Genomic DNA, 13,648 nt, shown 5'->3' with positions numbered 1-13,648 from the left:
TCAATTTATCAGGTTAGACAGCATTGATGTCAATGAAGGGCACTGCACAGATAGTGGCCCATAGTGCTGCATGGCCCTAGGGAATAAATGTAAATCTACGTAGGACTGCGGAATTTCTCCCTCTTAATCCATTCATTTACATTTGTACGCAAAGAGAGTTCTGCCTCCATCTATCTAACCTTCAGTGACAATGTGGAATTAGTCATACTTCAATACATTCTCGGAAAACCTACAGTGCACATTTTCTATTGCTTTTAGATCGTTCCTCTAAGGGAATTCCCAAAACAGTACTCAGTAATTTTTTGGGAGAATCGCACCCTAAAGCGGGGTGATTCGAGCCAGATGTTTGTGTGCAATCCATACTGGTATTCACCCACATTTAGTCATTTTTTTTGGAGCCTAGGGGGCGGAATTCTCCCCCCCGCCAGGTGGGAGAATCGCCGGGGCGCCGCGCGTGTCCCGCCCCGACGCCCGCACGCGAATCTCCCACCCCCCGCAAAGCGGTGAGAATCACGGATTCTCCGGCCCGGATGGGCCGAGCGGCCTTCCCAATACGATGGCTTCCCGCCGGCGCCGTCCACACCTGGTCACTGCCGGCGGGAACGCTGGGGGGGCAGCCTGTGGGGGGGGGGGGGGGAGGGGGTTCCTGCACCGGGGGGGGGTGTGCTCAAATGGGGTCCGGTCCGCGATCGGTGCCCACCGATCGGCGGGCCGGCCTCTCTGAAGGAGGACCTCCTTTCCTCCGCCGCCCCACAAGATCCATCCGACATCTTCTTGCGGGGCGGCCTCGGGGAGGACGGCAACCGCGCATGCGCAGCTGACGTCATTTACGCGGCGCCGGCCCAGCATGATCCGGGACCAGATCGTTTTTGGCGTTGCCTCCAGTGCCCAGCATGCATAAATGACGCGACGCCGCTCCTAGCCCCCCGGGGGCGGGAGAATAGGGGGCTGGGAGCGGGCTCCGACGCCAGAGTGAGACACTCCGGTTTTCACTCCGGCGTCGGCACTTCGAATCCCGATGGGAGAATTGCACCCAGGGAGTTTCTCTTTGGTAAATCGCACACTTCAATTTTTTTTCTGGAGTGGGGAACAAGAGTCACCAACAAGAACGGCTCCTCAGAGATCGGGGCGCCATTTTAAAGGGTGCCCAGATCGCAAAGTGAGGTCACGGGTTCCCCCACCTCCACCCATGACATACCGATCCCCCGCACACATGGCCAACACCCCTAACCCTTGACCCCATGAGGGGTAAACCCCCCCCCCGCCCACCATCATTAAAAGTCCATGAGACCCTACGAACACCACCCAGGTATGAGGGTGACCCGGGCCCACATCTATTTTGAGCATTGGGGCATCTCTCCCCCTCCCCCCCCCCCCCCCCCACCCAAGTGAGTATACATCACTATGGGATTGCTGAGAGCACCCCTGCCCTCCCTTTCATGCCCCTCCTTTAGGCCTCCCCCCACCCTTCATTAACCTCCCTTCATCCCCCTTTCATGGGTATAGACCCCTTCCGGCCCACCCCTTGGCAGTGCCCCTGGCACCCTGGCAATGACAACATGGCACCCTGTAGCGCTAGGTCGGCACTGCTAGGGTGTAAGGTTGGCATTGCCTTGGTGCCAGGGGCACTGCCAGGGCACTGCTCTGCCCTTTCCCCGACCACCTCCTCCGAGACCCTCTGCCTGACCATCGTGCCTGGTCTCCATTTGTTTATAGGTGACAAATTTGCAGGGCTGGAGAAGTTGGAATAATTGATGTTGTCCAAGGGGAGTGGTTTTAGGTACCTGTAGACCAGTGGAGGCCTCGGCGATGCGGCCGGTGACTACCAGGAGCCGGGCAAATGGGACCTCAAACGGGCCGTGCATACTTAAATGAGCCTAATTGAAATTATCTGGATCATGTCCAGCGAAACCCGTGTTGGGCCTCTCCTGTTATCCACCTGGCGCAATGGGATCAGCACTGGGTGCAACAGGGTAGGAAGGTCGCGCACTTAATGTCAAACAAAGGCATTCCTCCAATGGTTTCCCTTGCATCCAGTCTGGATATAAGGTAACCTACAGAAATTGATTGCTATGATGAGTCAGAAACTCCAGTATTGCTGAACCCTGCAATTTCCAACGTGAACTACATGGATTCCTTCTTCATTTAGTATTTGTTACCGACCTTTCCCAACAACAGTCACAGCCACACATATTTAATGTCACCAACAATCAATGGCAGAGCGTACTTTATGTGAGTTGTGATGGACATAAATGCGTAGATCTATATATTGCTTTTGACTTCTTTCACATTGATCATTTCAGAATGAAACTCAGAGACGCCAGGACATTGCTCCTGGGCCGCAGTTACCTCTTTTACGAGAGTCGCCTCAAACTCTTGTAGCTGTTGCTGGAAGCCAAAGTTCGGGCTGACGAACGATCGGGCAGCCTTCACCGCAGACAAGCACTCTTCCCAGCCATAGTCAGTCACAGTCATGAGGTAAGCCACCACCACCGTTGTGCTGCGTGAAACTCCGGCTAAACTGTGCCATGAGAGGCAGAAGGATGATAAAGGAGGAGACATTTAACAATGTATCATTCTGCATGATTCTATGAAGGAAGCAATAGATGAACCTGGATTGATATCCAAAATTTACAACACTAGAAAGCTAACAATGCACCTACCAGTGGACGATGCACCCGCCTCCTTGCATTCGACATTCGTGGATAAACTTGATACACTCCTTAAAGTGCTTCATCCTAGGAGATATAAATCAATGATTTACATTGAGAAGTCCATTGATAGTATTTTGTAACACAGCTCGGACACAACAATGCAAGGTAGGCTGTCTTGTGAAAATACGTTGTCCACCACGGCACGGTGACACAGAGGTGGCACGGCGGGCACAGTGGTTAGCACTGCTGTCTCACAGCTCCAGGGTAGCAGGTTCAATTCCGACCTCGGGTGACTGTCTGTGGAGTTTGCACATTCTTCTTCTGTGTCTGCGTGGGTTTCTTCCGGGTGCTCTGAAAGATATGCAGGTTAGGATAACTGGCCATGTTATAAATTGCCCCTTAAGTGTCCAAAAGGTCAGGTGGGGTTACGGGGATAGGGCGGGGGAATGGGTCTTAGTCGGGTGCTCTTTCAGAGGGTCAGTGCAGACTCGATAGGCTGAATGGTCTCCTTCTACACTGTGGGGTTTCTAGGATTCTATGATTTTTCTCCAAGAGCTTTCTCCCTCGGCAGATTATCATCATGATAATAATAATAATCTTTATTATTGTCACAAGTAGGCTTCCATTAACACTGCAATGAAATTACTGTGAAAAGCCCCTAAGGGGCAGCACGGTAGCATTGTGGATAGCAGAATTGTTTCACAGCTCCAGGGTCCCAGGTTCGATTCCGGCTTGCGTCACTGTCTGTGCGGAGTCTGCACATCCTCCCCGTGTGTGCATGGGTTTCCTCCGGGTGCTCCGGTTTCCTCCCACAGTCCAAAGATGTGCAGGTTAGGTGGATTGGCCATGATAAATTGCCCTTAGTGTCCACAATTGCCCTTAGTGTTGGGTGGGGTTACTGGGTTATGGGGATAGGGTGGAGGTGTTGACCTTGGGTAGGGTGCTCTTTCCAAGAGCCGGTGCAGACTTGATGGGCCGAATGGCCTCCTCCTGCACTGTACATTCTATGATAATCTATTCGCTATACAATGGCGCCTGTTCGGGTACACGGAGGGAGGATTCAGAATGTCCAATTCACCTAACAAGCATGTCTTTTGGAACTTGTGGGAAGAAACCAGAGCACCCGGAGGAAACCCACGCTGACAGGGGGAGAAGGTGCAGACTCCGCACAGAGTGACCCAACCGGGAATCGAACCTGGGACCCTGGCGCTGTGAAGCGACAGTGCTAACCATTCTGCTACCGTGCCACCCCATGAGGTTATCTTAATGTGACAATTCTTTGGCAATCAAATTGGGGTCTTTGCCGGTGGTGCCAAATGCCCTGAAAACCAGTGGACCGCAACAGTGTCTTTTCTTTTCCAGCGTTTGTGAGTGGTTGCTGAACCTAAGGTGTAAAGAAGCCATTTTGCTACAGGTGTATCTGCACTGGGCAGTTTATTCATTTGTTGGCTATCAATTCTGCTCCGTCTCCCCATGGGGCTCAGCAATTGTTCCCAAAAATCACGATGCTGTCGAAAATATCCCAGTAAGAAGTTTTACAACAGCAGGTTAAAGTCCAATAGGTTTGTTTCGATGTCACTAGCTTTTGGAGCGCTGCTCCTTCCTCAGGTGAATGAAGAGGTAGGTTCCAGAAACAGAAATATAGGCAAAATCAAAGATGCCGGACGATACTTTGAATGCGAGCATTTGCAGGTAATTAAGTCTTGACAAATCCAGAGAGAGGGGTAACCCCAGGTTAAAGAGGTGTGAATTGTCTGAATCCAGGACAGTTGGTAGGATTTCGCAAGCCCACAGCCAGATGGTGGGGGGTGAATGTAATGCGACATGTATCCAAGGTCCCGGTTGAGGCTGTACTCATGTGTGCGGAACTTGGTTATATACCGTGGGCAGCACGGTAGCATAGTGGTTAGCACAATTGCTTCACAGCTCCAGGGTCCCAGGTTCGATTCCCGGCTTGCGTCACTGTCTGTGCGGAGTCTGCACATTCTCCCCGTGTCTGCGTGGGTTTCCTCCGGGTGCTCCGGTTTCCTCCCACAGTCCAAAGATGTGCAGGTTAGGTGGATTGGCCATGCTAAATTGCCCTTAGTGTCCAAAATTGCCCTTAGTGTTGGGTGGGGTTACTGGGTTATGGGGATATGGGGATAGGGTGAGGTGTGGGCTTGGGTAGGGTGCTCTTTCCAAGAGCTGGTGCAGACCCGATGGGCCGAATGGCCTCCTTCTGCACTGTAAATTCTATGATAAGTTTCTGCTCGGCGATTCTGAAAATATCCCAGTCCAGTTCTGCACACTGCAGGAAAGATGTGAATGCTTCAGAGGGGGTGCAGAAAAAGTTCACCAGAATGGTTCGAGGGACGGAGGCCCTCAGTCACACAGATAGGTTGGAGAAGCTGTGGCGGCTCTCCTTGGTGAAAAGAAGGTTGAAAGGAGTAAAAACAGAAAGTGCCCGAAAAAACCCAGCAGCTCTGTTAGCAACTGTGGAGAGAGGAACGGAGTTAACGTTTCGAGTCCAGCCTGAATCGTCTTCGGAACCAAAGAGAGGCAGAAATGTGGTGAGATTTGATAATAGGACATTTGATGGAGATGGTCAAAATCATGGGAGGTGCATTCAGAGGAGATAGTGAGAAACCGTTCCCGTTGGCGGAAGAATTGCAAACCAGAGGGTGCAGGGTTAAGCTGACTGTCAGCATAATGAACGGTAAATTTAGGGGAAAACCTGTTTACGGAACGAGTGGTTAGGATCTGGAATGCACTGTCTGAGATTCTGGTGTAGGCAGATTCAGTCATGGCTTTCAAAAAGGCCTTGCAGAGGAGCCGCTTGACGATGTGAACGCCCTTCTCCGCCTTTCCATTAGACTGGGGATGCAGAGGGCTGGACGTCACGTGTGTGAAGCCATACGAAGCAGCAAAGGACGACCATTCCTGGCTGGCAAAACAGGGCCCATTGTCCGACATGACAGTAATCGGAATGCCGTGGCAAGCGAAGGTGTCTTTGCAGGCCCTTATGACAGCGGACGATGTCAAATCGTGCAGGCGTATGACCTCTGGATAGTTTGAAAAGTAATCAGTGACGATTACATAGTCCCTGCCGAGCGTGTGAAAAAGGTGCACACCCACCTTCGCCCAGGGGGACGTCACCAGCTCATGGGGCTGAAGCGTCTCAGGAGGTTGCGCCGGCTGAAACCTTTGGCAGATGGGCCAGTTGAGCACCATATGGCAATGTCATCACTGATGCCCGGCCAGTATACCGCCTCTCGGGCCCTCCGTATGCACTTCTCAACCCCCAGATGGCCTCCGTGTAGTTGGTCGAGGACCAGCTTGTGCATGCTGTGCGGAATCACAATCCGGTCCAGCTTTAGGAGGACACCATCAATGACGGCCAAGTCGTCTCAGACATTGTAGAACTGCGGGCACTGTCCTTTGAGCCACCCTCCCGTCATGTGGCGCATCACCCGTTGTAGAAGGGGGTCAGCCGCAGTCTCCCGGCGAATACGGGCCAGACTGGAGTCGTCAGCTGGCAGATTTGCCGATGTGAAGGCCACCTGCGCTTCGACCTGACAGACGAACCCCTCCGAATCGGGCGGTGTGCTCACTGCTCTAGATAGGGCATCCGCAATAATAAGGTCCTTTCCCAGGGTGTAGACGAGTTGGAAGTCATACCTCCTGAGTTTAAGTAGGATGCGCTGGAGGCGAGGGGGTCATCTCGTTCAGGTCCTTATGTATGAAGCTGACCAGGGGCGATGGTCAGTCTCAACGGTAAAACTGGGGGAGACCATACACGTAGTCATGGAACTTGTCTATTCCGGTCAGCAAACCCAGGCACTCCTTTTCGATCTGCGAGTAGCGCTGTTCTGTGGGAGTCATGGCCCGCGAGGCATAGGCGACCAGGGCACATGACGCAGTGTCATCCCGCTGTAGGAGTACCGCCCCAATGCCGGACTGGCTGACATCAGTCGAAATTTTAGTGTCACGAGATGTGTCGAAAAACGCCAATACCGAGGCTGTGGTGAGCTTAATTTTGAGCTCCTCCCATTCCTTCTGGTGTGTGGGCAGCCACTGGAACTCCGTGGACTTCTTGACGAGGTGGCGCAGAGCCGTCGTGTGGGAGGCAAGGTTGGGAATGAACTTCCCCGGGAAGTTGACCATGCCGAGGAAGCGTAGCACTGCTTTCTTGTCTGCCGGCTGCAACATGGCTGTAATGGCGCTCACCTTGTCTGCATCCGGACGGACCCCTGACCGGGATATGTGGTCCCCCAGAAACTTCAGCTCGGTTTGGCCGAAAGAGCACTTGGCTCGGTTGAGGCGCAGGCCGTTTTCCCGTATGCGTGCAAAGACGCGCTGGAGACGATTGATGTGCTCCTGTGGTGTGGTGGACCAGATGATGACGTCGTCCACGTAGACGCGCACCCCTTCGATGCCCTCCATCATCTGCTCCATGATCCTGTGAAAGACCTCGGATGCCGAGATGATGCCAAATGGCATTCTGTTATAGCAGAACCTGCCGAAAGGGGTGTTGAAGGTGCACAGCTTTCGGCTGGACTGATCCAGTTGGATCTGCCAAAAACCCTTCGAGGCATCCAGTTTTGTGAAGATTTTAGCCCGAGCCATTTCGCTCGTGATCTCTTCCCGTTTGGGTATGGGGTAGCGTTCCCTCATTATGTTGTTGTTGAGGTCTTTTGGATCAATGCAGATCCGGAGCTCGCCGGAGGGCTTCTTAACACACACCATGGAGCTGACCCATGGCGTGGGCTCTGTGACCCGGGACAGCACCCCTTGGTCCTGGAGATCCTGCAGCTGCTGCTTGAGGCGGTCTTTGAGTGGCGCTGGGACCCTGCGAGGTGCGTGAATGACCGGGGTGGCGTCCGGTTTGAGCCGTATTCTGTAGGTGTAGGGCAGTGTTCCCATGCCCTCGAATGCCTCCTGGTTGTGGGCGAGGAGCGATTGGAGCTGTGCCCTGAATTCTGCATCCGGGAAGTCAGATCTGCCTTCTGGAGACAGAGCGTGGACCCGTTGCACGAGGTGGAGAACCTTGCATGCCTGTGCGCCTAGCAGGGGGTCCTTTGATGATCCGACTATTTTGAATGAGAGTGTGGCCGTGTGTGTGTGGAGCTGGCAGGATCCCATAGCCGGGATAACGTTCCCATTGTAGTCGACCATCTTGCAACGGGATGGTCGAATTGGTGGTCTGACCTTCATGGCGTAGAAGGCTGACCATGCTATGAGGTTGGCGGAGGCGCCAGTGTCCAGACGGAATGTTATCGGTGATCGGTTGACCGTTAGGGTGGCACACCATTCATCACCCGGATTGACAGTGTTCACTTGCAACGGCTGGTGGGTCCTGGCTGGAGACATCCGATTCCCATCTGTGTCACTGGTCTGGATATCGTCTGGGCACGACTCGTAGTAAGGAGGCTGAATGGTCCGCACGTCCCTGCGAGGTTGTCGGAATTGGGGAACATTGGCAGGTTGAGCTGCTCGACAGCAGGTAGCATAGTGGCCTATCTTGCCACAGCGGAGGTATTGTCGGTTTCTTGCCGGACATTGCCGCTTGAAATGTGCGGCTCCGCAGTTGCCGCACGTCGTGACGTCATGGCGTTTGTTGCGCCACCACGCATGCGCAGTTCGGTCTTGCGTCGTGTGCGCCTGCGCATCACGTCCCACTGTGTCGACGTCTTTTTTGGCGCGCACAAACGCGGGAGGCCCCGGAAAGCGCGCGAAATGGCCGCCCTCGTCCGGGCCGCGGGCCAGGAGGAACTCGATCGCCTGGACCCGTTCGGCCTCGTAGGACGCCTGCCTCGCCGATCCAGCCGAGTAGGACCCCTGCCGCGCCGATCCGGCCGAGTAGGACCCCTGCCGCGCCGATCCGGCCGAGTAGGACGCCTGCCTCGCCCATCCGGCCGAGTAGGACCCCTGCTGCGCCGATCCGGCCGAGTAGGACCCCTGCTGCGCCGATTCGGCCGAGTAGGACCCCTGCCGCGCCGATCCGGCCGAGTAGGACCCCTGCTGCGCCGATTCGGCCGCTTGAAATTGGGAGTAGCGGCTAGTCGCGTGTTCATGCAGGACGCAGGCTTCGATTGCGGAGGCTAGGGTGAGGCCTTTAATTTTTAATGCTGCTGGCGTAGGGTGCCCGAGGTGACCCCAAAAACAATCTGGTCCCGAATCATTGAATCGGAGGTGGTGTCGTAACCGCAGGACTGCGCGAGGATACGGAGGTGCGTAAGGAAGGATTGAAAGGGCTCATCCTTACCCTGCAGGCGCTGCTGGAAGAGATACCTCTCGAAAGTCTCGTTGACCTCGGCGTTGAAGTGTTGGTCGAGTTTGAGAAGGACCGTCTTGTACTTGGTCTTGTCCTCACCCTCCGCGAACACCGGGGAGTTGTAGACATAGATGGCGTGTTGACCTGCCATGGAGAGGAGGATGGCGATCTTTCCGGTGTCCGAAGCGCTCTCCTTTTCGTTGGCTTCCAGGAAGAGCTGGAAGCGCTGTTTGAACAGCTTCCAATTGACGCCGAGGTTTCCAGCGACTTGTAGCGGCTGCGGCGTGCTGACGGTGTCCATGGCGCAGGATGGCAGATTCCGGAGGATTCGTAGGTAGGTCCCACAGTTACTCCTGGTACTATGATGTGTTGGGTACTCTGCTACACAGACGAACCAACACGGTTGCGAATGGTACAACTCAGTTTTATTACTAATATTTATTTACAGTGGTAAACTGGTTACTGAGGTTCCATCATAACCCTTGAATCTGTGGACCTATTCCTAATACTATATTGGAGTGGCACTCAGCACATGGCGGATGTCTGAGTGGCTTGCTGTGAGCTCTGTGCCCTGAGCTGTCTCCTGCTGGAATGCCCGGGAAGAGTCGTGTTCCCTGTTTTATAGTGTGTATGCTCTTGCCTGTGATTGGCTGTGGTGTTGTGTGTGTGTTGATTGGTCCGTTGATCTGTCCATCAGTGTGTATGTATGTTTGTACCATGATGTTTACCTGAATATCATGACAATCTCCACAGAGCCGGCAGATTTCAGCCCAGGCACTTAGAGCACGGAAGCAGACCAGTGTCAATTCCAGCACCTTGCAATCCCCAGATCATTCCCCAAAGCCCTGACATTTTCTTCCCTTCAAGTCTCTATCTTGGAAGTTGCTAGTGAAGTTGCTTCCACTGCTTTCAGGCGAAGCATTCCAAATGCATTTCGTACAAAATTCTCCTAATTTCACTTCTGACTCCTATGCCAATGAACTCATTTGTGTTGAAGTGGTGTGAGATTCATGCAGAAGATGTCTGGGGGAACGGACGTTTCTGTTGCTAAAAGCTAAATAGGACACCAACTCCCTTGCTCTTTTAACAGAGTCGCTCTTCTAAATCATTTATCACTCACCGCAAAATCCCCAAAATAACAATTTGCTTCTGCGTATAAATCGCCCTCCGCTTTGAATTATAAACCAAGAACAGGCATCGTTTTTATTCTGTAACTAAGGAGATTGCTTCATCATTTCCTGGTGCATTATTAAAAGCTGTGACAAGCTCTATTTCTGACTTTAAGTATTTACAGCTCCTTTTTCATTCAGAGGCCTGCGTTTGTTTGTTCTCTAAAAGCCTCCCCAAGGGTTTCTCTTTTAGGTGCCAACTCAGGCTAGACACCCAGTCCAGTAGTTGCAATGCACCTGCAGTCTCAAACGTCCCAGAGACCGCGAGATTGAGAGACAACGAGTTCACACAGGTACTTCGGAGCCTGATCTGCCTTTCAGTAAGATCATGGCCGATCTGATTGTAACCTCAACCCCACCTTCTTGCCTACCGCCAATAACCTTTCACCCCCCCATGTTACATTACCAAAGAAACGTATAGGATACAAATAAGCTCCAGAGAGAAGTACTCAAACTTGATAAATAAATGGCGTCTTTTCATTGGTTGTGCGGGGGGGGGGGGGGGGGCACCCAAGAACTGCCATATGTCACCACTTGTCACCGGTTGGCTGTGCTTCCCATTAGTCCCAGTTGATACCAAGCGTCACCAGTCGGATATGTCTCCAGTTGGAACCAGTTTGGATTGGATTGGATTTGTTTATTGTCACGTGTACCGAGGTACAGTGAAAAGTATTTTTCTGCGAGCAGCTCAACAGATCATTAAATACATGGGAAGAAAAGGGAATAAAAGAAAATACATAATAGGGCAACAAAAGGTATACAATGTAACTACATAAGCACCGGAATCAGATGAAGCACACAGGGGTGTAGTGTTAATGGGGTCAGTCCATAAGAGGGTCATTTAGGAGCAGGGAAGAAGCTGTTTTTGAGTCAGTTGTCGCCAATATCCAAACACCTTCTTCTACTTACAACATCGCGAAACCATGATTTATAAAGCAGCTTCATACTAACTGGGATCCCAAAATGCCTCATAATTCAATAACAACCTACTTTTGACTCTTACCAGGCTGATATTGAAGCGAGTTTTGCCTTCTGACTGTAAATTGGAAGCATTGATTATTTTTAGTAGTTGTACGACTACCCAAGCCTTATAGATGTATTTCACTCTATGTGACATGAAAAGTAAGTTGCATTGAAGTCTACTATTTTCACTTACAGGTATTTAGCATTCTGTATGTAAATGTCGATCTATCAACTATCTACTTGTCTATATGCATTCAATACAGCAGAATCACTTCAAATACTCGAGTAAAAGCTGTCAGACTCAAACCCACCCTCCATCCTCCTGCTTTCAAAAGGTAACACATTTAATTTGCAGATTCCCCACTTTGACATTGTCGACTTTCTTTCCACTTGGGTGTCATTCTCCGACCCCCTGCCGGGTCGGAGAATCGCCGGGGGCTGGCGCGAATCCCGCCCCCGCCGGTTGCCGAAGTCTCCGGCACCGGATATTCTGCGGGGGCGGGAATCGGGCCGCGCCGGTTGGCAGGCCCCCCTGCTGGATTCTCCGGCCCGGATGGGCCCAAGTCCCGCCGATAAATTGCCTGTCCCGCCGGCGTGGAGTAAACCACCTTTTGAACGACGGGACAAGGCGGCGCGGGCGGGCTCCGGGGTCCTGGGGGGGGGCGCAGGGCTATCTGGCCCCGGGGGGTGCCCCCACGGTGGCCTGGCCCGCGATCGGGACCCACCGATCTGCGGGCGGGCCTGTGCCGTGGGGGCACTCTTTCCCTTCCGCCTCCGCCACGATCTCCACCATGGCGGAGACGGAAGAGACTCCCTCCACTGCGCATGCGCGGGAAACTGTCAGCGGCCGCTGACGCTCCCGCGCATGCGCCGCCCCGAGATGTCATTTCCGCGCCAGCTGGCGGGGCAACAAAGGCCGTTTCCGCCAGCTGGCGGGGCGGAAATTCCTCCGGCGTCGGCCTAGCCCCTCAATGTTTGGGCTCGGCCCCCAAAGATGCGGAGCATTCCGCACCTTTGGAGCGGCGCAATGCCCGTCTGATTGGCACCGTTTTGGGTGCCAGTCGGCGGACATTGCGCCGTTTCGGGAGAATTTCGTCCCAGGTTTGAAACGTAGATTAAAAAAGAATCAAATTTCAAAACAGAAAGATGCACCTAGGCGGCGGGGAGAAGGAAGGGCAAGTACATTTCAGGTTTAGTCATACCAGCTGAAGCATAACCAAACCAAGCATGGCTTTTGTCTGGGGCGAGATCATAGAATTCATCATAGACCCCCTACAGTGCAGAAGGAGGCCATTCAGCCCATCGCGTCTGCACCGACCCTTCGAATAGTACCCTGTCTCGGCCCACTCCCCCGTCCTATCCATGCAATCCCATCTAACCTAAACATTTTTGGGCACTAAGGGACAATTTATCATGGCCAATCCACCTAACCTGTACATCTTTGGACTGTGGGAGGAAACCGGAGCACCCGGAGGAAACCCACGCAGACACAGGGAGAACATGTAAACTCCACGCAGTCAGTGACCCAAGGTCAGGATCGAACCAGGGACCCTGGTGCTGTTAGGCAGCAGTGCTAACCACTATGCTACCCATAAACTTAAAAACTGGAAAAAGTTCATGGACAGATGCAGAGAATTGCAATGCACGCCTGCTCGATGGAAGTGATGCAGGCAGTATGCAAGTTTCGTCCTCCTTGTTCATCTGCATAATTGTGGCGTGCAGCCCAGAGCTACTCATGCAGCTGAGAGGTTGAAATCTGTTTCGATGGATAGGTTCATGTGAGGCTAGCAGAAATGAAAGCCAGCCTGCACTTCGAAAAGCTAGGCTGCCCCTCTTAAAATGGAGGAGCACTCTAGTTATATCAGGTGTCATCGCTGGATGGGAAATCATAGAATTTACAGTGCAGAAGGAGGCCATTTGGCCCATCGAGTCTGCACCGGCCCTTGGAAAGAGCACCCTACTTAAGCCCACGCTTCCCCCCTATCCCCGTAACCCAGTAAGCCCATCTAGCCTTTTGGACAGTAATGGGCAATTTAGCATGGCCAATCCACATACCTGCACATCTTTGAACTGTGAGAGGGAACCGAAGCACCCGGAGGAAACCCACATGGACACGGGGAGAAAGTACAAACTCCACACAGACAGTGACCCAAAGCCAGAATGGAAACCGGGTCCTTGGACCAGTGAGGCAGCAGTGCTAACCACTGTGCCACCGTGCCGTCCTGTGCGGTGAAATGATTTCTCAGCAGGAATAGACCAGAGCACAGGAGCAACAGACCAGAGGGAGAGAGAAGGTGGGCTCCCAGTTTCAGCACAGGATGGATTATTGCAAGAGATAGAATGTAGGAGAGATGTCATTTTTCCCAAGGGGGCTGTGAGGCTCACTGGACAAGATCTTAGAAGAGAGTGGAAGCAGATAGTCACCAAGGTCAATGCCAAGGCTCTGGCCCCTGAGGGCCTGGCCAGAGTGCGGGAACAATTTTATGGGATTGGAAGAGCAGCACGGTAGCACAATTGAATAGCACTGTGGCTTCACAGTGCCAGGGTCCCAGGTTCAATTCCCCGCTGGGTCACTGTCTGTGCAAAGTCTGCATGTTCTCCCCGTGTCT

General features: G+C 52.9%; 1 protein-coding gene across 1 annotated transcript in view; it reads right to left on the bottom strand.

The window, feature by feature from the left end:
* dusp22a (dual specificity phosphatase 22a) overlaps positions 1–13,648 on the bottom strand; it is a 210,691-nt gene that overhangs the window by 73,621 nt on the left and 123,422 nt on the right. The window contains exons 5-6 of the mRNA XM_072517875.1: positions 2,664–2,738; positions 2,350–2,521 (exon numbers count right to left, since the gene is read on the bottom strand). Coding sequence (XP_072373976.1) covers positions 2,350–2,521; positions 2,664–2,738 — 247 coding nt within the window. The remainder of the gene's footprint in view (positions 1–2,349; positions 2,522–2,663; positions 2,739–13,648) is intronic.

This window comes from Scyliorhinus torazame, chromosome 10, assembly GCF_047496885.1.
Source record: "Scyliorhinus torazame isolate Kashiwa2021f chromosome 10, sScyTor2.1, whole genome shotgun sequence".
Taxonomy (NCBI): domain Eukaryota; kingdom Metazoa; phylum Chordata; class Chondrichthyes; order Carcharhiniformes; family Scyliorhinidae; genus Scyliorhinus; species Scyliorhinus torazame.
This window is presented reverse-complemented; position numbering and strand designations above follow the sequence as displayed.